At 36.5% G+C, this 21,227-nt stretch overlaps 2 protein-coding genes, 1 long non-coding RNA gene and 1 pseudogene across 4 annotated transcripts; 2 read left to right on the forward strand and 2 right to left on the reverse strand.

Annotated features, from left to right (window-relative positions):
* Positions 1–654: 654 nt before the first annotated feature.
* LOC147790012 (NDR1/HIN1-like protein 13) lies at positions 655–1,714 on the reverse strand. The gene has a single exon (XM_087129046.1). It carries the CDS (start codon positions 1,608–1,610, stop codon positions 816–818), a length of 795 nt encoding a protein of 264 aa, XP_086985172.1. The 5' UTR covers positions 1,611–1,714; the 3' UTR covers positions 655–815.
* Positions 1,715–5,101: 3,387 nt separating this feature from the next.
* Positions 5,102–11,309, forward strand: LOC111806847 (receptor-like serine/threonine-protein kinase ALE2; annotated as a pseudogene). The gene is made up of 10 exons (XR_015423159.1): positions 5,102–5,624; positions 6,680–6,766; positions 6,871–7,065; positions 7,615–7,701; positions 7,787–7,891; positions 7,966–8,334; positions 9,413–9,706; positions 9,785–10,162; positions 10,241–10,484; positions 10,573–11,309. The product of XR_015423159.1 is annotated as a receptor-like serine/threonine-protein kinase ALE2 (transcript).
* Positions 11,310–11,404: 95 nt separating this feature from the next.
* LOC111806850 (protein HOTHEAD) lies at positions 11,405–15,351 on the reverse strand. The gene is made up of 6 exons (XM_023692350.2): positions 15,217–15,351; positions 14,567–14,930; positions 13,692–14,005; positions 12,800–13,185; positions 11,999–12,567; positions 11,405–11,893 (listed from the first exon to the last, which is right to left on the reverse strand). The coding sequence occupies exons 1-6, from the start codon at positions 15,293–15,295 to the stop codon at positions 11,839–11,841; spliced, it is 1,767 nt and encodes a 588-aa protein (XP_023548118.2). The 5' UTR covers positions 15,296–15,351; the 3' UTR covers positions 11,405–11,838.
* Positions 14,762–20,973, forward strand: LOC111806852 (uncharacterized). The gene is made up of 4 exons (XR_002816886.2): positions 14,762–14,901; positions 15,167–15,356; positions 15,560–15,677; positions 20,524–20,973. It is a non-coding gene; the product is annotated as an uncharacterized LOC111806852 (long non-coding RNA).
* Positions 20,974–21,227: the final 254 nt, after the last annotated feature.

Below are 21,227 nucleotides of genomic sequence, written 5' to 3' on the forward strand. Positions count from 1 at the left end.
AATAAAAGCCCATGAAAAATATCCTCTTTGATTATAAATATAATTTTTTAAATAATTAAGTTTGTAAAAGTGAATGTAAATAAAATACATACTCTCAAAAAAAAAAAAAAAAATTGTAAATATGTGGTTTTTTTTTTAACTTAATTAATTATGGTCCTAATATAATATACTTATAAATAACTATAGCCAAGGTGGAAATTCAAACTTTTAATATTTTAGTCGAACGTATATATTTAAAATTATATTAAAATTGGTTCGTAGTTATAATTATTAATATGGGTGTTCAAAAGATCGGATGACCTAAAATACTCGATCAACCTAACCCAAGTTTTGGGTTAAATTATTTAACTTATAGGTTGGGTTTAGAACTAGATTAGGTTAAACTTAACCGATTCGAATTTATTAATTTTTGAAAATATATGTTTATAATTATGTATACGTATATTTATTTTATTTTCATGTAATTTCATAATTACTTTTTTATTTTTTATTTTCGGACAACTCTCTAAAAAATATTATTTTAAAGGTATTTTTTTAACATAAACTTAATTAAATTAATTATTTAATAAATGTCGAAAAATTTTATAAAAGATACATTTGATTATATGTTGAAATAGTTTTATTTACAAAAATACAATAACCATTATTAGTCAATTAAAAAAAAGAAATTAAAAGTCAAAAATTGAAATTAACAAACAAATGAGCGGAAGACATAAAAATAAAAATAAAAAGAAAAAGAAAAAGAAAAAAAGAAAAAAATCAATATAAAAACAAGAAACTTAAAATTCCCTCTCTTTTCGTCATCGTCTCAAAATTCAAACAATCCATTTCCAGATCTTCACTCTGAAGTCCACCTTACACTCTGCATTATCCACCGCCGCAGCAACCGCCGTCTTCTTCTTCGCCATCGGAACGCCCGCCGTAATTCCGTCGCAAAGAACTCTAAGTCCAACCTTCGGCATTTTCAACCATCCCATTTTCACCTTCACTTTCGTCTCCACCTTAATCTCCAACGGCAATCCGGCTTTGCTCTTAATCGCCGCCTTCAATGAATCGACCGGCTCGCCTTCGATCTCTCCACCACTGCTTATCGCTGTCACCTTCATCGCCGTGATGTTTCTCTTCTCGTGCACGAACTCAGGGAACGATCCGTCGCCGAGATCGACACCATTCGACGAGATCGCAACGGAAATTGGACTGTAAATGAATTTGACTTTCTTATTAGGGTTTGTAGCGGCGAGATTTAGGTCGAATTTGGAATTGAGTTGAGAATTGGGCGTAAATTTGAAGGAATCGATTTTGAGAGCTGTGACAGAGAAGGACGGGCGGTGTGGACGGTAAATTAGGTATACGACGGTGGAGGCAACGGCGATGAGGACGATTACGGTGACGATGATCGCAGTCAGCCAGACGCAGATTGAGCAACAAGTGGAGCGGCGGCGATTATGAGGCTGAGGACGGAAGGTGGGGCGGGAAGCGCCGTAGAGTTGGGATTTGGTGGATGGGAAGGGCGGCGCGTTGGCCGTCGGGTTAATATTGTCGTCGGAATTGGAATTGGCATTGGCATTGGCTTTTTTACCGGCGGCGTTCGGGTGGACTCTGTCCGCCATGGCCGTAGCAGAGGAAGCGGAGAAGAAACCGTCAAAAGGGTAAGAGAAGAAAGGGAAAATGAGTGTTGAATTTGGAAATCGGAAGGGATTTTTAAGATGATGAATGCTTTGGTTTCAAGGAAGAACTTCCTTTCTTTTTCTTTAATAAAAAAATAAAAATAAAAATATAATAAATAGAAAAAAACTTTAGATATTTTTATGAGGAAAATATTTGAATAAATACATTTTTAGTACTGTAAGTCGAATAAGAGAATTTGAAACCCGAACACAAAACAACTAGTACATATCAATTACTGATAGATACGTTCACACCGATAAGTAGTTTGAAATTTAGTAGTGGTAAATTAGCTCGGGGCTGAAATTTAGGTTTATTTTTATATCTATAATTAACGTTTTCGTAATAATCATCTCTAAGATGTCTAACTATGATTAGATTGTGAAGTAGCTTATTGTTTTCTAGGAACATATATTTTTAGTTCGGGAAATACTTTAGAGGATACCGAGAAGTCTTAGGTATGTCTTTTTAAACTAATTTTGGTAATATTTTGCCATAATTACTTCAATTAATTAATTATATATATATATATTGAATGGAAATAAAAATATTATAAAAATTGTAACGAATTTAGGGGGATGGGATGGGGTAGGTGTGAGGAAGGACAGGAAGGTGAAACAATGGAATCAAAGACCAGGACTTGACAACAATTCACAAATCTCCAATCCAATTCTCACGCCCTTCTTAAGCGCGTGGAACTCACTTGTTGATCCTTTTTTCTTCTTTTTTGGCGAAATTATAAATTTAATTATTGAATATGGTTTAAAAAATTTAATTCTCTCTAGAATTGAGTATAGTTTATGTAATTGAGACACGTAACGATATTTTGAATTTTAAAAAAAATATTAACGTTCAAAATTTTTAGTAATACTTTAAATTAAAAATATATATTATTAGATAGATTTAAATAAAAACCTTTAACATTCTATTTTAAACTTTAATTTAAAAAAAATTAATAAAAAAGTAAAAGATGTTAATGTTACTTTTAAAATTTTACGACAATAAAAATATTTTTTAAACCAAATATATTTTCATCTAAAACTATGAAGATATTTTTATTAGATTTGTGGCGTGAATCCAACGCGCGAAGAGGTGGGTAGAATTTTGCTTTAGCTCCTCACCTTCTCCGACTGCTATCTTCCTCTTATTGTTTGGTGGCAGCAACCATCCGCACGTGTGAATCTAACCCCCAGTATGAAGCTAAATCCCTAAGCTTCCCATCGTACGTGTCATAATCATCTACAACCAATCCCAAACAATAGGAAACTGCAGTCTTCAATCATCACCCTTCAATTATAATCCTACGGCTATATCACATCCCACAAAACTACACCCACATCTAATCTTCAATTTTGATTCAATTTAAAATATTAGCTTTGCATTATTAAATAATAATTCAGACATAATTACATTGTTTAAATTTAATTTTGTATCCTAAGTTTTAAAGTGTTAAAAATATTGTAATTGATTTTCTAAATTGCACATAAAAATTGAAATTTTAATTTTGTACTATGATACTAATTTTAATTTTACGTTGAATAGATTCGTTAATTTTTAAAATTATTGAATACGTTAAACATCTGGTAGACTCAAAATTAAAAATTTATGAACCTATTACACGTAAAAATTAATTAATTATTTTTTTTACACTTTTTAAAATATATTTTTAGTTCTACGTGCAACAATTTAATTATTACAATTCTATATTTCTTGAACTCTAATACATAATGATTCGTTAATCCTGTTAATTTTGGTAAATAATAAATCATGGTGACATGAGGGATTTTAATACAATTTTAACGGTAATTAAATGTAAAAAAACACTAGGTCATTACACTTTTTAACCTTCCTTTTCTAAATTGTTACGTGTGAAGACTCAATAATTAAATTACTATGGAATCTAAAAACATAGAACAAATCGTATTTAATTATTTTTTTCAAAAGAGACAAACATAAACATTTTGTTCATTCTTCAACAATTTCTGATTTACATGAAACTTCTGGACAGGATTCGATTTCTTTATGAATGGGATAATTATTCATCTGTTTCTCATTTTTTTGTGAATAGTCGAGACATGAAAAATATCTGAAAAAGTATTTTGAAAATCGATTTGATTCGATCTGTGTGACCATAATTATTTTTTTACCATCAATGATGACCAATCACGAGCATCACTTACTATGGGTAGGCCCACAGATTATAAATAATAAAGTAACAATAATTAAATTTACATATAAGGTAATAAGTGCACTATTTAATGTTCAATAATTGTTTTCAATTTTGAACAATTCTTATTTCAACCAACGTAAAAGAACCTCCATAATTGTTTCCAAAATTATTCAGACCAGTCACAAATAATAAATCTACACTTAAAAAATAAATATTAATAAATATTATTTAAATAATCAAATTTCTGAAATTTTATAAATAAATCAATTTAAATTTACTTTAAAATTATAATATTTATTTAAATGTAAGGAATAAGAAAAATATTGAATTAAATATATTGTAGCAGCGCTTTCTTTTGTCAAACTAAGTAATTTTTTTTTTTAATATTTCAATATTTATTTAAGAAAAATAACTTTGAGAGAATAATATTTTTATTTAAGTGAATTTAAAAATATTTAGATGAAAATAGTATAATATATTATTATATTATTTTCTTCGCCTCCAAAATTAAATGTAATTAACTTAGAATTGTCATTTTTTCTTGTGTTTAATTTTTATTTTTTTATTTAAAAATATTTTTTAAACTCTTTTATTTAAAAATTATTCCAAAAAAAAATTTAAAAAGGAACATTCGAGTATGAAATTAAATTGATGGAGAGCGTAGTACAATTATTGAGATTAAAAATCGTCGGTCGTGGAATAAATGATATGGGAACTAACTACGGTCACCGACGAAACGTAAAAAGAGTACACGTGTCGGGATGTTATTGGGTTGTGTTGTGGGGAGGGAGACAGCAGGATGAATAAATTATATTTGAAAGAGAAGGTGGTGTCAGAGGCTTGGTTTACAAATAAACTACCAAATCTTGAGGGCCGCCATGACGTGGGTACGTTATGGTGCCATTCCTTTATGCTCCATAGATCATCTTTAAGCTATTTTTTTTCAAAAATAATAATTTTACATTCTCTAATTTGATCCGAATTTTTTTCAAATCGACAATAAACGGGTGTTTTTTTAACTTAAACACCCTGAAGAGAGAATATGAGCCCTTATCCTTAATTTAATTTAGAAGCAGATCGAATGTCTATTAATAACTCGAGGGTTGGGGACTGAGACGAGTAGAATGTTTGTAGAGGCTTGAAGAGGGGCTTACTAATGCTATCGAGACTATTATACCATGTAGCTTTCTTTAGTATTGTGTCGATCTGTTGTAGCTCGATCGTGCCAGTTAAAAAACAATTAGAATATTTATGTGTTCACTGTTAAGAATTAGAAGGCATTGATTTTTGAACCCACATAAAAATTCTTCACCAAATTGTTGTTGATTAGTCAAAAAATCCAACTGGGTCGGCTTCTTTTTTGAACTTTAAAATCAATATCTAGTTTATTCGCAGGGAATCGTTTGGACTTATGGCTGAATAGGAGTCAAGAGATTTGAGTATCAAAACCGTTTTTAAAACCTTTCCATTACTTTTTTTTTTTTCTCTCTCTCTCTCTCACAGACTCGGATCGATTAACTGCGTCGATCGAGGAGCCCTTCGATAACCGATGACGAACAGGGCGTGCCGTATTGGTGTTCTTAAACCTCTGAGTATCCATTTGATCTGTATAATCGCTACACTCTCTGCTTCGCTCTGATATCTCTCATTTTGGGGAAAAAGAGGAGGGATCCGATGAAATCTGCGGAAGCTTCCTATGAATTTGGGACTCCGATGGGGTTTCGATTACTGTTTCTACTGTTTGAAATTTGTTTTGCTGTTGGTTCTTTCTCTGTCTGTGAAGCTGCAGGTAATGGGTTTGGTTTGGTTTGGTTTGGTTTGATTCTGTAATTTCTGAATTGATTGTTGTGATCATATAGTTTTCATGAATATTGATTCTGGAGTTGAATTGGGATGTGGGTTTGATCTGAAACGAGATGGGATTCTGTTGATTGATCAGTTTTCTGGGAAGAACAATATGATTATCTTCATGCATAGAGTGTTTGTTTGTTTGTTTGTTTCCTTTTGTATCCACCAATTGGATGGTTCATGAACTAGAAGAACAATTGAGATGCTGATCACTAGCTGTTTTTTACCTTGCATTCTAGATTGGTAAAATCCAACAAACTCGTGCCACGAGGTCCCATGTCGTCGGTTCGAGTGGAGAGGGAAACGAAACATTCCTTGTAAGGGTGTGGAAACTGTTCCTTAGTACATGCGTTTTAAAACTGTGAGGTTGACGGTGATACGTAACGAGGCAAAGCGGACAATATTTACTAGCGGTGAGCTTGGGTTGTTACAAATGGTATTAGAGCTAGTCATTGGGCGGTGTGCTAACGGAGACGCTGGTCCCCCAAGAGGGGTGGATTGTGAGATCCTACATCAATTGGAGAGGGGAACGAAACCTTTCTTATAAGGGTGTGGAAACCTCTCCCAAGTATACACATTTTGAAACCGTGAGGTTGATGACGATACGTAACGGGCTGAAGTGGATAATATTTACTAACAGTGGCTTGGACTGTTACAAATGGTATTAGAGCTAGTCACCGGGTGGTGTGCCAGCGAGAACGCTGGGCACTCAAGGGAGGTGGATTGCGAGATCCCACGTTGATTGGAGAGGGAAACGAAGTATTCCTTATAAGGATGTGGAAACCTCTCCCTAGTAAACCCGTTTTAAAACCGTAAGGTTGATGACGATGCGTAACGGGCCGAAGCGCGGTGGACTTACTTGGGCTGTTACACAAAATATGCATAACTTACTTCATATAATCTTTGCTTGCATAGATTTTGTGTTGGAAAACATGAATCTGCAGCTAAATGAGAGTTAATTGTGTTGAGTGGTTTTGTTCCTTATAATGTCAACAGACAATGCTGTCACTCCGACATCTCATGGCTTTGGCAGGAAACACCATGGCAAGTCGGATAATGCTGTTCTTAGCAAACCATTTAAAGGTTCATCTCTTCAGATCCATTTTGGTGTCTGTTTCTGAGCTTTGAAATGGAATATCTTGACAGTGATCACATGAACAGTAACGTTTACTTTTCTTCTGATGTAGCTATTCAATCAGTTGATTCAAGTAGAGCTCCTAGCATTGCACTTCCTCCTACCATGTCTGCTAAGAAATGGGGGCATGCTCATGCATTCTCACCATTCATCAATTTTCATAAACTACACCATTCAAGAAGGAAGTTCAGAAACAAACCTCCACAACCTTCCTATCATGCATCGCCCCCGTCTAGCAGCCTGCAAGGTCGAGAATCTCGAGATATATTAGTTCGTTTTTTGAATCTTATCCATTTAGATTTATAGAAGTATTTTGTAACAGCTTAACCCCACCGTTAACAGATATTGTCTTCTTTGGGCTTTCCCCTTTGGACTTCCCCTCAAGGTTTTTAAAACGCGTCTACTAGGGAGAGGTTTCCACATTCTCCCCAACCAATGTGGGATCTCACAATCCACCTCCCTTCGGAGCCCAGTGTCCTCACTGGTACTCGTTCCCTTCTCCAATCCCCCCTTCAGGGGCCAAGTGTCCTTGCTGGCACACTGCCTCGTGTCCACACCCTTTCGAGGCTTAGTCTCCTCGCTGGCACATCGCCCAGTGTGTAACTCTGATATCATTTGTAACAACCCAAGCTCACCACTAGCAAATATTGTCCTCTTTGGGCTTTCCCTTTCAGACTTCCCCTCAAAGTTTTTAAAACTCGTCTACTAGGGAGAGGTTTCCACACCCTAATAAAGAATGTTTCGTTCTCCTCCTCAACTGATGTGGGATCTCACGTATTCACTATTGAACTTTCAGGCCCTGCTGCTGTATCTCCATCTTCAGCAAGAGGGAGGTTGCCCGGACCTGCACCATCTCCAACGATTCAACCCGACCACTATTATAGTATGACAAAGAGATCCGAGCTTTAGTTGTAACCTTGAACACTATTGCCCTCATTTATGGTATGGTGATGTTTTCTTTCTGACAGTGCCCATTCCAGCTCCTACAACTTCTCCTATGGGTTCTTACAAGAAGAAGAAGAGCATGCCACCATCACAAGCTATGATGCTACCACCTCCACCTCCTAATGGGGGTAGGCACGTACTTAACTCTTAGTATTGCAAATCAAATTATCTGAAACTTAACCATATGTTTTGCATTCCACAGATTGTACAATATCATGTACAGAGCCAATGACGTATACGCCTCCCGGGATGCCATGCGGTTGCGTGTGGCCAATTCAAGTCAAAATCAGCCTCAACGTTGCAGTGTACACATTTTTCCCTCTGGTTTCAGAACTTGCAGAGGAAATTGCTGATAGTATCAGTCTGAACCATAGCCAAGTTCGAATTATGGGAGCTGATGCTGCAAGTCAGCAGTTAGAAAAAACAACTGTTCTCATCAACTTGGTTCCAAGAAGATCAAGATTCGATCATAACACGGCCTTTTTTATATATCAGAAATTTTGGCGGAGAAAGGTATCAATCAAAGCTTCTTTGTTTGGTAGATATCAAGTACTAGATGTCAAATATCCAGGTTAGCTCTTGATCCTTCATCTTTTGGTCTTGAATATTCAAAAGTTTCAACAAGGAGTGGTTGTGGAAAAGTGAATCTAGTGCATTGTTTACATGATTTTTCATCGTGTAGTTCTCATTGTTTGTGTGAGATTCCACATCGGTTGGGGAGGAGAACGAATCATTTTTATAAAGGTGTGGAAACCTCTTCTTAGCAGACGCATTTTTAAAAACTTTGCGGGGAAGCTCGAAAGGGAATGTCCAATGAGGACAATTTCTGCTAATGATGGACTTGGACTATTATAAATGGTATCAGAGCCAGACACCGGCCGATATGCCAACGAGGAGGCTGAGTCTCGAAAGGGGCGCCAGCAAGGACATTGGAATTTGAAGGGGGGTGGATTGGAGGTTCCATATTGATTGGAAAAGGAACGAGTGCCAGCGAGGATGCTGGGCCCCGAAGGGGGTGGATTGTGAGATCCTACATCGGTTGGTGAGGAGAACGAAACATTCTTTATAAGGGTGTGGAAACCTCTCCCTAGTAGACGCGTTTTAAAAACCTCGAGAGGAAACCCAAAAGGGAAGCTCAAAGAGGACAATATCTAGTAGTAGTGGGTTTGAGCCGTTACAAATGGTATCAGAGCCCGACACGGGGCGATGTGCTAGCTAAGAGACTGAACCCTGAAGGAGGGTGGACACGAGGCAGTGTGCCAACAAGGACTCTGGGCCCTGAAGAGGGTTAGATTGGGAGGTCCCACATTAATTGGAGAAGGGAACGAGTGATAGCAAGGATGCTGGGTCTTGAAAGGGGGTGGATTGTGAGATCTCATATCGGTTGGGGAATAGAACGGAGCATTCCTTATAAGAGTGTGAAAACTTTTTCCTAGCAGATGCGTTTTAAAAACCATGAGGCTGACGACGATACGTAACAAGCCAAAATGGACAATATCTGCTAGCGGTAGGCTTGGGGTCGGTAATTCGAAAGAAGCAATAATAGTTTTCATTCACTTGGAGTTCTTTCTATTTTTATCTAAGCAGCTTCAAGAGGGCTTTCTAAAATTCAACAATGTTTCTTTTCTGATTAGCTCTAGCTCATGCAGGTCTTCCGCCATCTCCTCCGTCAGCACCTTTAGGTACTTCCTCCATTAATGATGGTTTGAACACCAGCAATACTAATGCAGGAAATGCATTTAAACCGTTGGGAGTCGACGTGCCGAGACGAAGAAAAGAAGGGCTTGGCAGGAACATGATTGTGGTGATTACTGTATCATCGTTCACTGCCTTTGTCATGTGTGTTGGACTTGCTTGGGTTTGCCTGTTGAGATGCAGTGTGCCTGCACATCATCCAGCACAAATTCCACACAACTTGATAGCCTCACCTGCAAAACCCCCAGGTAAACCATTGTTCCCTTCACAGTTTCCGCACTTGTTTTATTCCTAAACTCGGTTTAGAACTCGAGCAATTTCTACAGGCACGGCTGGAAGTGAACAGGGTTCTTCGTCTTTGCCTCTCAACGACGATCCTATGACGTATATCGGGGCGGCAAAGCACTTCACCCTGAAAGACATGGAGAATGCCACTGATAACTTCAACTCTGCAAGAATATTAGGAGAAGGTGGCTTTGGAATTGTTTACAGTGGCCGTTTAGATGATGGAAGGGAAGTGGCTGTGAAGGTTCTTAAAAGACATAATCAACATGGTATTCAGGAATTCTTGGCAGAAGTCGAGATGCTGAGCCGTCTGCACCATAGAAATCTAGTTAAGTTGATCGGAATTTGTACCGAAGATCGAAATCGTTGCCTGGTATACGAATTGGTTCCTAATGGAAGTGTTGAATCACACTTACATGGTGAGCAACTTTCTGCAAAATCTTGAGTACCTTACATGGTTTGACATTCATATTCAACTTGTTTTGTGATGGTTCCAGGCATTGACAAGTTAACCAGTCCACTTGACTGGGATGCCCGCTTGAAGGTTGCCCTCGGTGCTGCTCGAGGCCTAGCCTATCTGCACGAAGACTCCAATCCTCGAGTCATTCATCGAGACTTCAAAGCTAGCAACATCTTGTTGGAATGTGACTTCACACCTAAAGTTTCAGATTTTGGATTAGCTAGAACTGCACTAGAGGAAGGAAACAAGCACATCTCAACACATGTTATGGGAACTTTTGGGTAAAAAACTGAAGTTCCTTCAAATTCACTTACTTTCTCAACTCCATCAACATTAATCTAATACAGTACATTACCTTCTGGTTTCCAGTTATCTAGCTCCAGAATATGCAATGACTGGCCACCTTCTTGTAAAGAGCGATGTCTACAGCTATGGTGTCGTCCTACTTGAGCTACTTACAGGAAGAAAGCCAGTAGACTTGTCGCTTCCTCCCGGACAAGAAAATCTCGTTGCTTGGGCTCGTCCGCTTCTCACGAGCAAGGAGGGGTTAGATGTAATAACAGACCCAGCTATTAAGTCTGATATCTCCATTGATAGCTTGGCCAGAGTAGCAGCAATTGCTTCTATGTGTGTGCAACCGGAAGTGTCTCATAGACCATTTATGGGTGAGGTTGTTCAAGCCCTGAAACTCGTGTGCAGTGAGTTCGAGAAACTAACAGACCAGTTTCACGAAGTTACAGCCGAGACAAACTTTTGTAAGCTACATGGATAGTAAACTCGGAGGAATTTCAGGTGAAATACTAAACGGTACCAAGACATCGCACACGTTTCCTTCAGGAAAGGAGACGAATGTAGGATTATCGGTATCGGGTTTGATCAAGGACAGGAACTGGTTTCTTCCAGATGGGCATTCATCAAACTCGAAACCATTGAGAACTGGAAGGAAAAAGCACCTGTGGCAGCAGCAAAGAAATTTGACATGGCTTTTCTGCTAAGTTTTGGCCTGGATTTCATTAGTTTATGTTCATCCATATCTTGCATTGCAAACTCTTTGAAGTTCAAAGCAATTGCATTTCTGAGGCCTTTAAATTGTGGCCATTTTTCTAGATCAGTTCTTGGAGTATTAATTTCAATATAATCGACATAAGCAGTAACACAGACAAGGCCTGAGAGAAGATAAATTAACACTAATCCAATACAATTAAAAGAAATGGACAAAGAATTCATTGAATAAAAGCAAACAAGTTAGATCTTCCACTTAAAAGTTATTCACAATGTCATCTATCAAGATCACAAGATACATGATGATACGTACACAACTACAGATGCAGAATCACTATAATCTAGCTCAGACATAAAGAACAAGTCTAGTTGAGACCAGTCTCTTTCTTCTTCTTCCCTCCCTCATTTTCTTCCCGTGCTTTAAAAGAATGAAAACACACTAACTATCAAGATAATACAAAACAAAATGGAACCAAGTAGCTGAAAGAGACTAAATATAAAGAATACTTATCAGATTAATTTTTTTGTAATTTCCAGGCAAGCCAGAGATCTGTATGTCCACTGTTCTTTAAGAATCAAGTCACCAGATCGATCACTCTTTCACTAACAACTAACACTGCTTCTTTATGCTTCCTATGTTCCAGCTCTCTTTCCCAATCTATCCATTAAGATTTTCAGGCCCATGTACCTGCATACACAAAAAAAAAGGTACCCAGATGTAGTTAGCTGCTCTTCTTCATTGTTCTTCTTTCGAAGAGCGTGGTAGCCCACAAACAGATGTTGATTACTATACCTTCCCATCATCATAACAGTAGCTTGAGGATTGGTGCCCGGGGACTCGCTGAATGTTGAACCATCGATAATACGCAGTCTAGTTACACCGAGAACTTTAAGGTCATGGCTCACCACCTTGTCCACTAGACACCCTCCATGGTAGTGCCAGATTGTGATCACAGTGTCTTTACAAAACTGCTCCAAGGACTTGGTGTCATTGGTATGCTTGGGTATGAGGTTGATGTTGGCCTTTACACTAATGTTAAGCAGCTTGTCTAATGTTTCCTTATCACACTGTGTAAAGTTCGTGAAGTATTCAGAATCTGCAATCTTTGTAAGCATTCGAACCCCTTCAACGCAGCGATGAAGATCATATGGATGATGAAAGTAGTTGAAGGTCACAGCGGGATTGTCGTCAATGTTAGTGTTGATCAATCTCAAGTGTCCTTTCGAGAAGGGATTTGCTACTTTTTCTAGAATGAAACCTCCTTTAAATGCCTCATGGGGTAGGTCTCGTTTACTTTTGATGTAATTTTGAATGGCTTCAGGCGTTCTTTGTTTTGGAGGAATGGTGGATAGCTGCCCAATCTGGTAACACCCACAAAATTAAGTATCATACAGAATCAACATCTTTTTTACATACTTTTGTTCTACTTTTTTCACGTGCAAAGATAACTTTGTTCAACTCAAAAGTCTTCATTTCAAGAGGCAAAATCATAAACTCGGTTAAAAGATTGGTAGCAATAAAATATAAAGACAGTTCTTCAGTTCTCTCCACGTTATTTATCTTTTAAAAGTAAAAGGGAGATGTTTAATTTACCTCAGCTGACAGCAAACCATGGTGGCAATGAATACTTTCCCCCGACTGCCCAAATCCACTGCTAGATTCAATATAAACGCCCCGCTTTGTGATTCCAACTGCTTGTATAAGTGACTGCTGAACTGGTCTGTTGCTTGGAACAAAAATGGAGTTCAATGGGTTATCAGCCATGTCTTTTCCAACAAACTCATTGTGTAGCACCATGGAGATGTTCCACTTTTCAAGATCATCCCTGGGACCAATTCCACTGAGCAACAGCATTTGTGGAGTCGCAATTGCCCCACTGGATAATATAACTTCACTCTGCCGCCTGCTTGATAGAAAAACTTTATGCTGATTACCAGTTTCATCCTTGAATACGACTCCAATCACCTTCGGTTTCTTACCTGAACATTCAGAATTGTATTTATTTGATTAAAATGTTCCCAATTGGCGTTGAACTTTCAAATTTGTGTCAATCTATAGTCATTGCACTTTATATTAGTTCACATTTTTACGTAGTGTAGTGATTGTATTATTTAAAGATTATGCCGCAGGCTCATTTTGGGCTATTTTCCTACTTTATTTTATCTCATCCAAAAATCGAAGAAGACTCATAATTCACACTAATTTCAAATCATCGTAAGCTGTTCTCCAAAAACTACATAACCTACTAAAATGATGAACTACCAGGGACTTATTCTGACTAACAAGTTGTGATAACAACCTAATATCGCTACAAACAACCCTTTCAAGACTAAATATCCATGCTGATCGTATGCAATGTAAAAAAATTCACCATAATTTCTCAATCAATTAGGCAAAGTAACGAATACAAATCCACAGAACCACATGCGCTTTAGGGAACTAACAGGCAAAAACAAAATCATGTAAGAGAATGAAGCAAACGAACCGTGAGTGGTGTCAAAGATGAGTCGTTGAACAGTGGCGTGAACCAGAACCGTTAGGTTATCAGGATTCCCTGACGGTAAGAGCTCGGCGGTGGTGTGACGGCGGCCGAAGCGGTCGAAAATGGTCCCTCCGACTTTGGTGCCGTAGAGATGATCGTAGGTGAAGCCGTTGAAGGGCGAGATTCCGACGTCCAATAGACTGTCGGTGAAAGTCTTCTGCCAATCGGTGAGCTTGGGGCGGTGAACGATCCGCTTCTCCACCCATGAATACGATTCGTTCACCAACTGCTCATCCCACCCCACTCTCTTTATGAATCTGCAAATCCCCACTAATTATAATTATTGGGACAAATAATTTTATAATTTTAATAAAAATATTGTTAAATTGTAAAAATAATTTATATTTAAATATGCTCGTCATTTTTACGCATTTTATTACGTCAATTCTCATAAAATGGAAAAAAATTTAAAAAAAAAACAATTACAAAATATTTTAAATTGATTTTTTTTAAATAATGAAATTAACCATTTTTAATAGGGAAAAATAAATTAGATAACAAATTAAAATATCATGATTAAATAAAAAATAGATAAAACAATAATTACCTTTTTAAAAAATTAAAATTTAATATTTACATTTCTATCATTATTAAAATTAAAATTGAGATAGTAAATAAAATATCGATTATTATTCAGTGTAAATAATTTAATATTCGAAATAAATATTAAAATTGATGGAATACATTTCTATCAATATTTTCAATTAATATTTTTCAAATAAATTTTGAAATTTTAATTAATATTATAATTTGAAGGATAAAAAAGGATATTTAAAAGAAAAGAAAAAGAATTTAAAAGATGGTGGGAAAGGAAGTACCTTGAACTTGCTCTGGTGTAGAAGCCGGCATTAATGGCGGAACCGCCGCCTAAAACCCTAGCTCTCGCGTTGATAACTCCGTCCGTCGAAGCGAAGGCCTGAGAAGCCGAGGTCGGAGAAGTGTCGGCGAGGCCAATGTGGAAATTTCGAAGTAAAGACACATTTGCATTCGTGAAAGGAACGCCGCCTCTTTCCAGTAGCAGTACGCTGAAGTTTTGTGATAATGTCGCCGCCAATGGACAGCCGGCGGTGCCACCTCCGACTATTATGTAATCGTATCCTTTCTCTCTCTCATGGCCGTCCCGATAGAACGAGCTTGCGCGCTTGATGAACGGGTATTGTGATTTCACCCAATTTTCCCTACCTGCACTTGCACAGTTTTTTTGCATGTTAACAATGCGAAGAAGAGGTGATTTCGATGAAGTGAAGAGCTCAAAACTCTGTTTTTGTTTTGTGTATGGATATTTTAGGGCAAAGTAGATGAGAAAAGCCAGTGATTCTTTCTCTCTAATCCTAGAAATGTGAACCCAAACTACAATTGGTGTCGCTCTGTTTTGAAGATTTTTTAAGCAAACTTTGATCAGAAATGAATTGAAATAGGGATTTGTTGTAGTAGCTACATTGTAATGGAAGATATCAGAAAAACCAACCTTGACAAGAAGAGAGGAGGTGTAAGAGGCAGAGGAGAACAAGGAAGAGAAAGAGCTTGATTGTCCCAACCAACGCCATTGAGTTGCAGACAAGGCAAAAGACAGTAGCAGTAGCAAAGGATGCTGCTTCTTCCAAACCTGTATGTGGCTTCTCCTGGTTGGCCTTGGTTTGTGTGTGGGTCTCAGATTTATACGCAGAAAACAAACTCCAAGAAAATTATGTGTGGGGGTCTCAGATTTATTACACATCCATCTGGCAATGAAAAAGAAAATGAAAGAGGGAAAAAAATTATCATGTAGCTACTGTATATATGCATATTTAATGATGGATTCAATGTTGCAGTTGGGGTTTTGGATGGCTGCTCGTGGATCGTTGGATGATTTCTTCTGTGATTTGATCATGGCCTTTCATGAATACTTGAAGACAGCTCATTCATCAATCTCCCCTTTAAACTGTATGGGTACGTATATTTATTGCTTCGGTAGCTACCAGTTGATATGGTCTAGTTTGAGTGATTTGTAAAAAACTGATGGGTGAAAAGGGAAAGCCACTATGATATTTTATAATCTTCAGAATTATAGCCGTAGGGGGACTAGTTTTGAGGTAGAAAAGGCTAAGTTGAAGATAGGAGATTGGGATTTGAAAAGTGAAGTGTTGGTTATATCAATTTATGGTACCGAATTTCGTTTGTTGAAGAACGAATAGCCTTTTGACAATAATAACAAGAGAAAACAAGAGATTGAACTAGTCGAAATCTTTATTTGGAAGTTTTTTGTCCGCTCAAGTTCATGTCTAGTTCTTGATATCTTTAGAAGGAAATCACTTGATTGTATAAAAATTTTTGAACAATGGGAGGACAAAACTGACGGTTTGAGGAAGCTAATTTAGAAGATGATCATGAGTTTATAAGTAAGGAATACATGTCCATGTGCATGAGGCCTTCTGGAGAAACTAAAAGCAAAGCCATGAGAGCTTATGCTCAAAGTGAACAATATCATACCATTGTGGAGGTCCGTGATTCCTAATATGGTATCAGAGCTATGCCCTTAATTTAGTCATGTCAATAGAATCCTCAAGTGTCGAACAAAGAAATTGCTAGCCTCAAAGGTGTAGTCAAAAGTGGCTCATGTGTCAAACAAAGGGTGTACTTTGTTCGAAGACTCCAGAGGAAGGAGTCGAGCCTCGATTAAGGGGAGGCTGTTCGAGGGCTACATAGAACCTCACGGGAGGCTCTATGGTGTACTTTGTTCGAGGGGAGGATTGTTGGGAGGGAGTCCCACATTGGCTAGTTTAGAAGATGATCATGGGTTTATAAGTAAGGAATACATGTCCATTTGCATGAGGCCTTCTATATAAATCAAAAAAGCCATGAAAGGTTATGCTCAAAGTGGACAATATCATACCATTGTGGAGGTCCGACTCATCTACTATTCTATAAAAGATTTGTTGAAAAGAAAAATAAAAAAGGAAAGAAACGATAGGGTTCCCCAGTTTCCACACAACTATCCAACCAAAGGTGCTATTTATGACTATTGGTATTTATGAATTCGTATCAGGGAAGGTAGAGGCGTAATAGAGATTGTTGGGAGAAATTATAGGGAGAGGATGGGACTAGAAGTTTATGATTCCTTCATGCTTAATTTTGTTCATTTATTATATACGATTTTTATTTTTAAAAAAAATAATGTCCAAAGTGTTATTTTGTTAATTTGTTGTTGAAAGTCAGATAGTGATTTTTTTTTTTTTTTTTTTTTTTTTTTTTTTTTTTTTTTATAAAAGTCAGAAAGTTCTGGCCTTGGGTCTCATTTTTTATTTTGTATTCAACATATTTCTTAATTTTCAATTTTGTGTGATGGAATTTTTGTCTAATTTGTCTCTGATAAGGGAAGCTTAGCTTCTTCTGAACTATTTTTTTTCGAAAAGAGAGGCATTCAACTGTCTTTTTTATTCCAAGTTAAATGATTTTCACTTGGATTATCGGTGTTGAAAGTTCGATTAATTGAGAAAGTTAATTTCACGAGTAATACCTGACAAAGTGAAAGTTCAGGTTGTTAGTTGAATTTCCTTTTTAACTCTTCTTATTTCCCCAAGAATCTCTCTCTCTCTCACGAATGTTTTGGTGTAGTGGTACTGAAATTCTAGACTTTTCTTTCTCTTTTTTTGATCTTTTTCGTTCTTGGGAGAAAGGATACAGTGTAATAATGTAAGTTGCATTTGTTATGGGACTGAAATTCTAGACTCTTCTAGTTGTTGTTCCTGCCTCCTATTTAATTTTCTATCTCAACAAATTTTTTAGGTAATTTTCACGAGGATCGTATTCTCTCCAAAGAATTATTCTCCATTTGTTTTTCTTTTTAAATCTCAATTACATGCAATGCCTTCATTTTGAAAAAGCTTCATTTAAATGGCTAGTTTTCAAGAAATCTCATTTTAAAGTTTTTCTTAACATTATATTTCATATGCGTTGAGATAATTATCCAGAAATATAGCATTGGTGACGAAGGTCTTTTTATAAGTATTTCTTAGGTATTATTTTACTTGATTGGAGCTTTTTTAAGTTTTATCTCTTTTCCTTATATATATATATATATATATATATATATATATCTACATATACATACATACATGCACAACATATACATACATACATGCACATACTCATACACATACTCGAATATGGGACATATGTGTGGGGTGGGGGAAAGAACATCTCTATGTACAACACATGATATCACATATTATCTTTTGTATAATACTTACCTCCTCATCAGCTACTAGGTATTTGCCATTGGACAACTCTGAGAGTGGAATACATAGAGTGAGGGAAGTAATTTTCTTAAGAAATAAATAGTGATATCATTGAAAAGCACTTTCCATGGACCATTCTTCAATGTTCTTGGGAAAGCATAAGGACGCATTGAAATGCTAATAAATACACCCAGCTCTTTGTAGAAAACTGTCAATGTAGGAATAAATGGTCTGATTCTTTCTCGAGTGTCTGCTCTATTATAGGTAAGGGAACATAGGGAAGTTAGAACTCAATTTGGATTCGTTTTGTACTATCATTCAATACTGAACGTTTGTTCGACAGTAGGTAACATTATATAAGAATAGTGTAGTCTTTCAATGGTCATCTCTGTCTGAATTGTTTATTGATTGTGCTTTTCAGGATATTTGTATTAATTGGGATTCTTTTATAGTACTAAGTCGTTCATTTCTTTTCTATCTGTTTCTTATTTCCTTCTTTGGATCTTGTTCTTTTGAACTTCTATTTCTTTTCATTACTTAAATGAAAGGTCTAGTTACTTGTTGGGAAAAAAAAGAAGAGGATAGTGTAGTTGATAAGTGATGTCGATATTGATTTCCGTCCTGTTGAACTTTGGGTGTCATCAGGCAGAAAACCTTAAGCTCTTAGGACCATTCATAGAACCATCGTAATGAACAGTTTTACATTTAAGTGTCTTAATGATCAACCATCTAACATCCAACACAAATTTTCAACCCTCCAACATCCAACACAAGTGTCCCCCTTTGTCTTATGTTTTGAACACCTTGCACCACCAATACAATGTGAAGAGCCATGTAAGCTTTTAACCGAATGACCATTTGTCAAATAGGATCTCTGCCATACATGAAATGTTTTTTTTTGTTTTTTTAATTGTCTCAAATAGTTTTAAGTTCGGGTATGGGACGTGGGTATATGTGCTGTTATAAAGTTGTCTCAAACACGTTGAATGATAATTCTTCTGTTTTTAAAAAATCTTTTGAAGAATATCACTGTGGAATCTGGAAATTATTTCTTAAAAGCTCGTTAAATATTAAAACAAATCTACTGTTTTAGCCCATTTTCATCTGAACTAAAAAAAAGAAAGAAAAAAATCCTTTTCTTCTACTTGTCAGCTACATTTATTTTGACAAACAGACCTGGCTTGTCTCATTTAAATCTCATCTGCACCGCTCATGAGAAGCCACTGTGCCATCTGTGAACTCTGACTGTTTGATCTTAGTCTTCCACAATTTTGTATAATGTTTTGATATTTTACTTGTGAGCGTTTGGCCTAGTTTGTATGCATTTTGACTAATCTCAATGACAATTACCGGGTCCTACTATATTTGGTGAGCATTTTTGGAAATTAAATTCTCGGTAGGGTACCTTAATTTGAATCTTTCCCCTTTGAACTTTCTTGAAATGACTGTTAAGTCAATTCGATGTGGTTAAGAGAAAAGTGGATGAATCCCATTAAATAAGTTTCACCCAACTGGTGAAAAATGTCATCTCCCACCTTCCACGCAAAGCAATTGCAATTGCAATTGCAATAATTGCCCCTTTCTGAAAATAAATAAGCGTTGTTTGGAAGCCAAAATCTGAGAAGACCTGGTTATTATGGACCATATTTAATGGACTCAGTATAGGCAACAAAGCAATTCTGATCGGTATTCAACTATATCTTCTGCATCAGTCATTAATGAGCATCTAAGGAAACATTTATGCAAATGGAAGCCATGCTTTTGGTGGCAAATTTCTCAAAATGAAATGGGATGTGGCCTTTGGCTTAAAATTTTACATCAGAAAAGCATCATCCTCTTGGGGTTTGTTCATATTTTATAGCAATATTTCATCCTGGGTGAGTGGATTGATAGGAAAAGGAAAATCCAATTTATTTCTTTGTACTAGAAGATGCCCTTGTAGAACTGTCATTGGTAAGTGTGTCATTGTTTCGTTTTATAGGGGGAACATTTATAGTCACAATTTATGTGACAGAGGCAGACTAATTTATTATAATCAGGTAGAACAGAGGAATTCATTACAACCAACCATATTGGTGTTAATTTATTTACTTTGTTTTTTAGAATATTATTCAAATACAATGTTGGAGAGTTGGCAATGATAGAAATTTTATTGGTGGTGATATTCACACTCAAGTTGACTTCTTCTACATGCTTGTTTGTTTGTTTGCTTTCACAGCATTTAATTTACTAACCTATGTCAAGGTTTTGGACATTAAATACAGCACCATACTTTTCTTTTTCTCTGTTTGTTTGCTTTCTGCTATGTCAATTTTTACATAGTTTGCTTTGTACTTTAAGAACAGATGGGAGCCTATGCTCTAGCACTCTAGTGACCTACCTTTTGTGTTGAAAATCTTTGGTGCAACGTATAACTGGGGTCTACTCTTTTTCTTCTTTTTTTTGTATGGATTTTTAAAATTGACCATGTAGATGTAGAAGTCAAAGGATGAAAAGTTCCAAGGAACATTTTCTACAATGTCTCTCTTACAAAATTGTGTTGGTTTATCCTTGAACAGATTCCCAAAAGAATGAACCCAGAATCCATAGCTAAGAAGGGTTTGCGCTCTGATGAAATATATCACAAGTTGGGAGTTCGCAGTTTTTTCGCGCAACGAAGAGTATGGATGAAGAAGATTACTCTTCTAGGACCTTCCCCATTCAAGAAAACGTTCAATGAGGTTCATAGCCTATTGGTTTAGTGTTGCCTAATGTCACGATCATGCTTGTTTAAGGCATGTTGTCTATGGCCGCTTGTCGAATGTCCTGGTTATGCTTATCCAGGATGTGTTGTCCATGGCTGCATGCCCGTTCCAAACCCCTTTTACATGCTTTCATCTTAGATAGGTCTTTATTATTTCATGTTGTCTTAATATGGGGGTGTATGACCGTTCAACAAAATCATGTCTACACTCAACAAGACTTAAATGCCCTAAAATGTACGGTAGAAAATATGACTAGTTGTTACTTCTTCTTACTTGGGTTATATGCTATTAAAGTCGTTGCCTAATAGCTTTTAGCTTATAATATTGTTTTCTTTCAAATTGTTTTTAAAATATTTTTCAGCTCACATTTTCTAGAACATTTATCTAAAACAAATGTCGTACAATCGCTATCCCATTGCCACAAATGTCGTACAACCGAAATCTGAATTTTTCATGGTTGATTTGTTCGCTGAGTTAGAACAAATGTCGTACAATCGCTATCCCATTGCCACAAAAGT

This window comes from Cucurbita pepo, chromosome 12 (assembly GCF_057944985.1).
Source record: "Cucurbita pepo subsp. pepo isolate OVF chromosome 12, ASM5794498v1, whole genome shotgun sequence".
In the NCBI taxonomy this organism is placed as follows: Eukaryota; Viridiplantae; Streptophyta; class Magnoliopsida; order Cucurbitales; family Cucurbitaceae; genus Cucurbita; species Cucurbita pepo.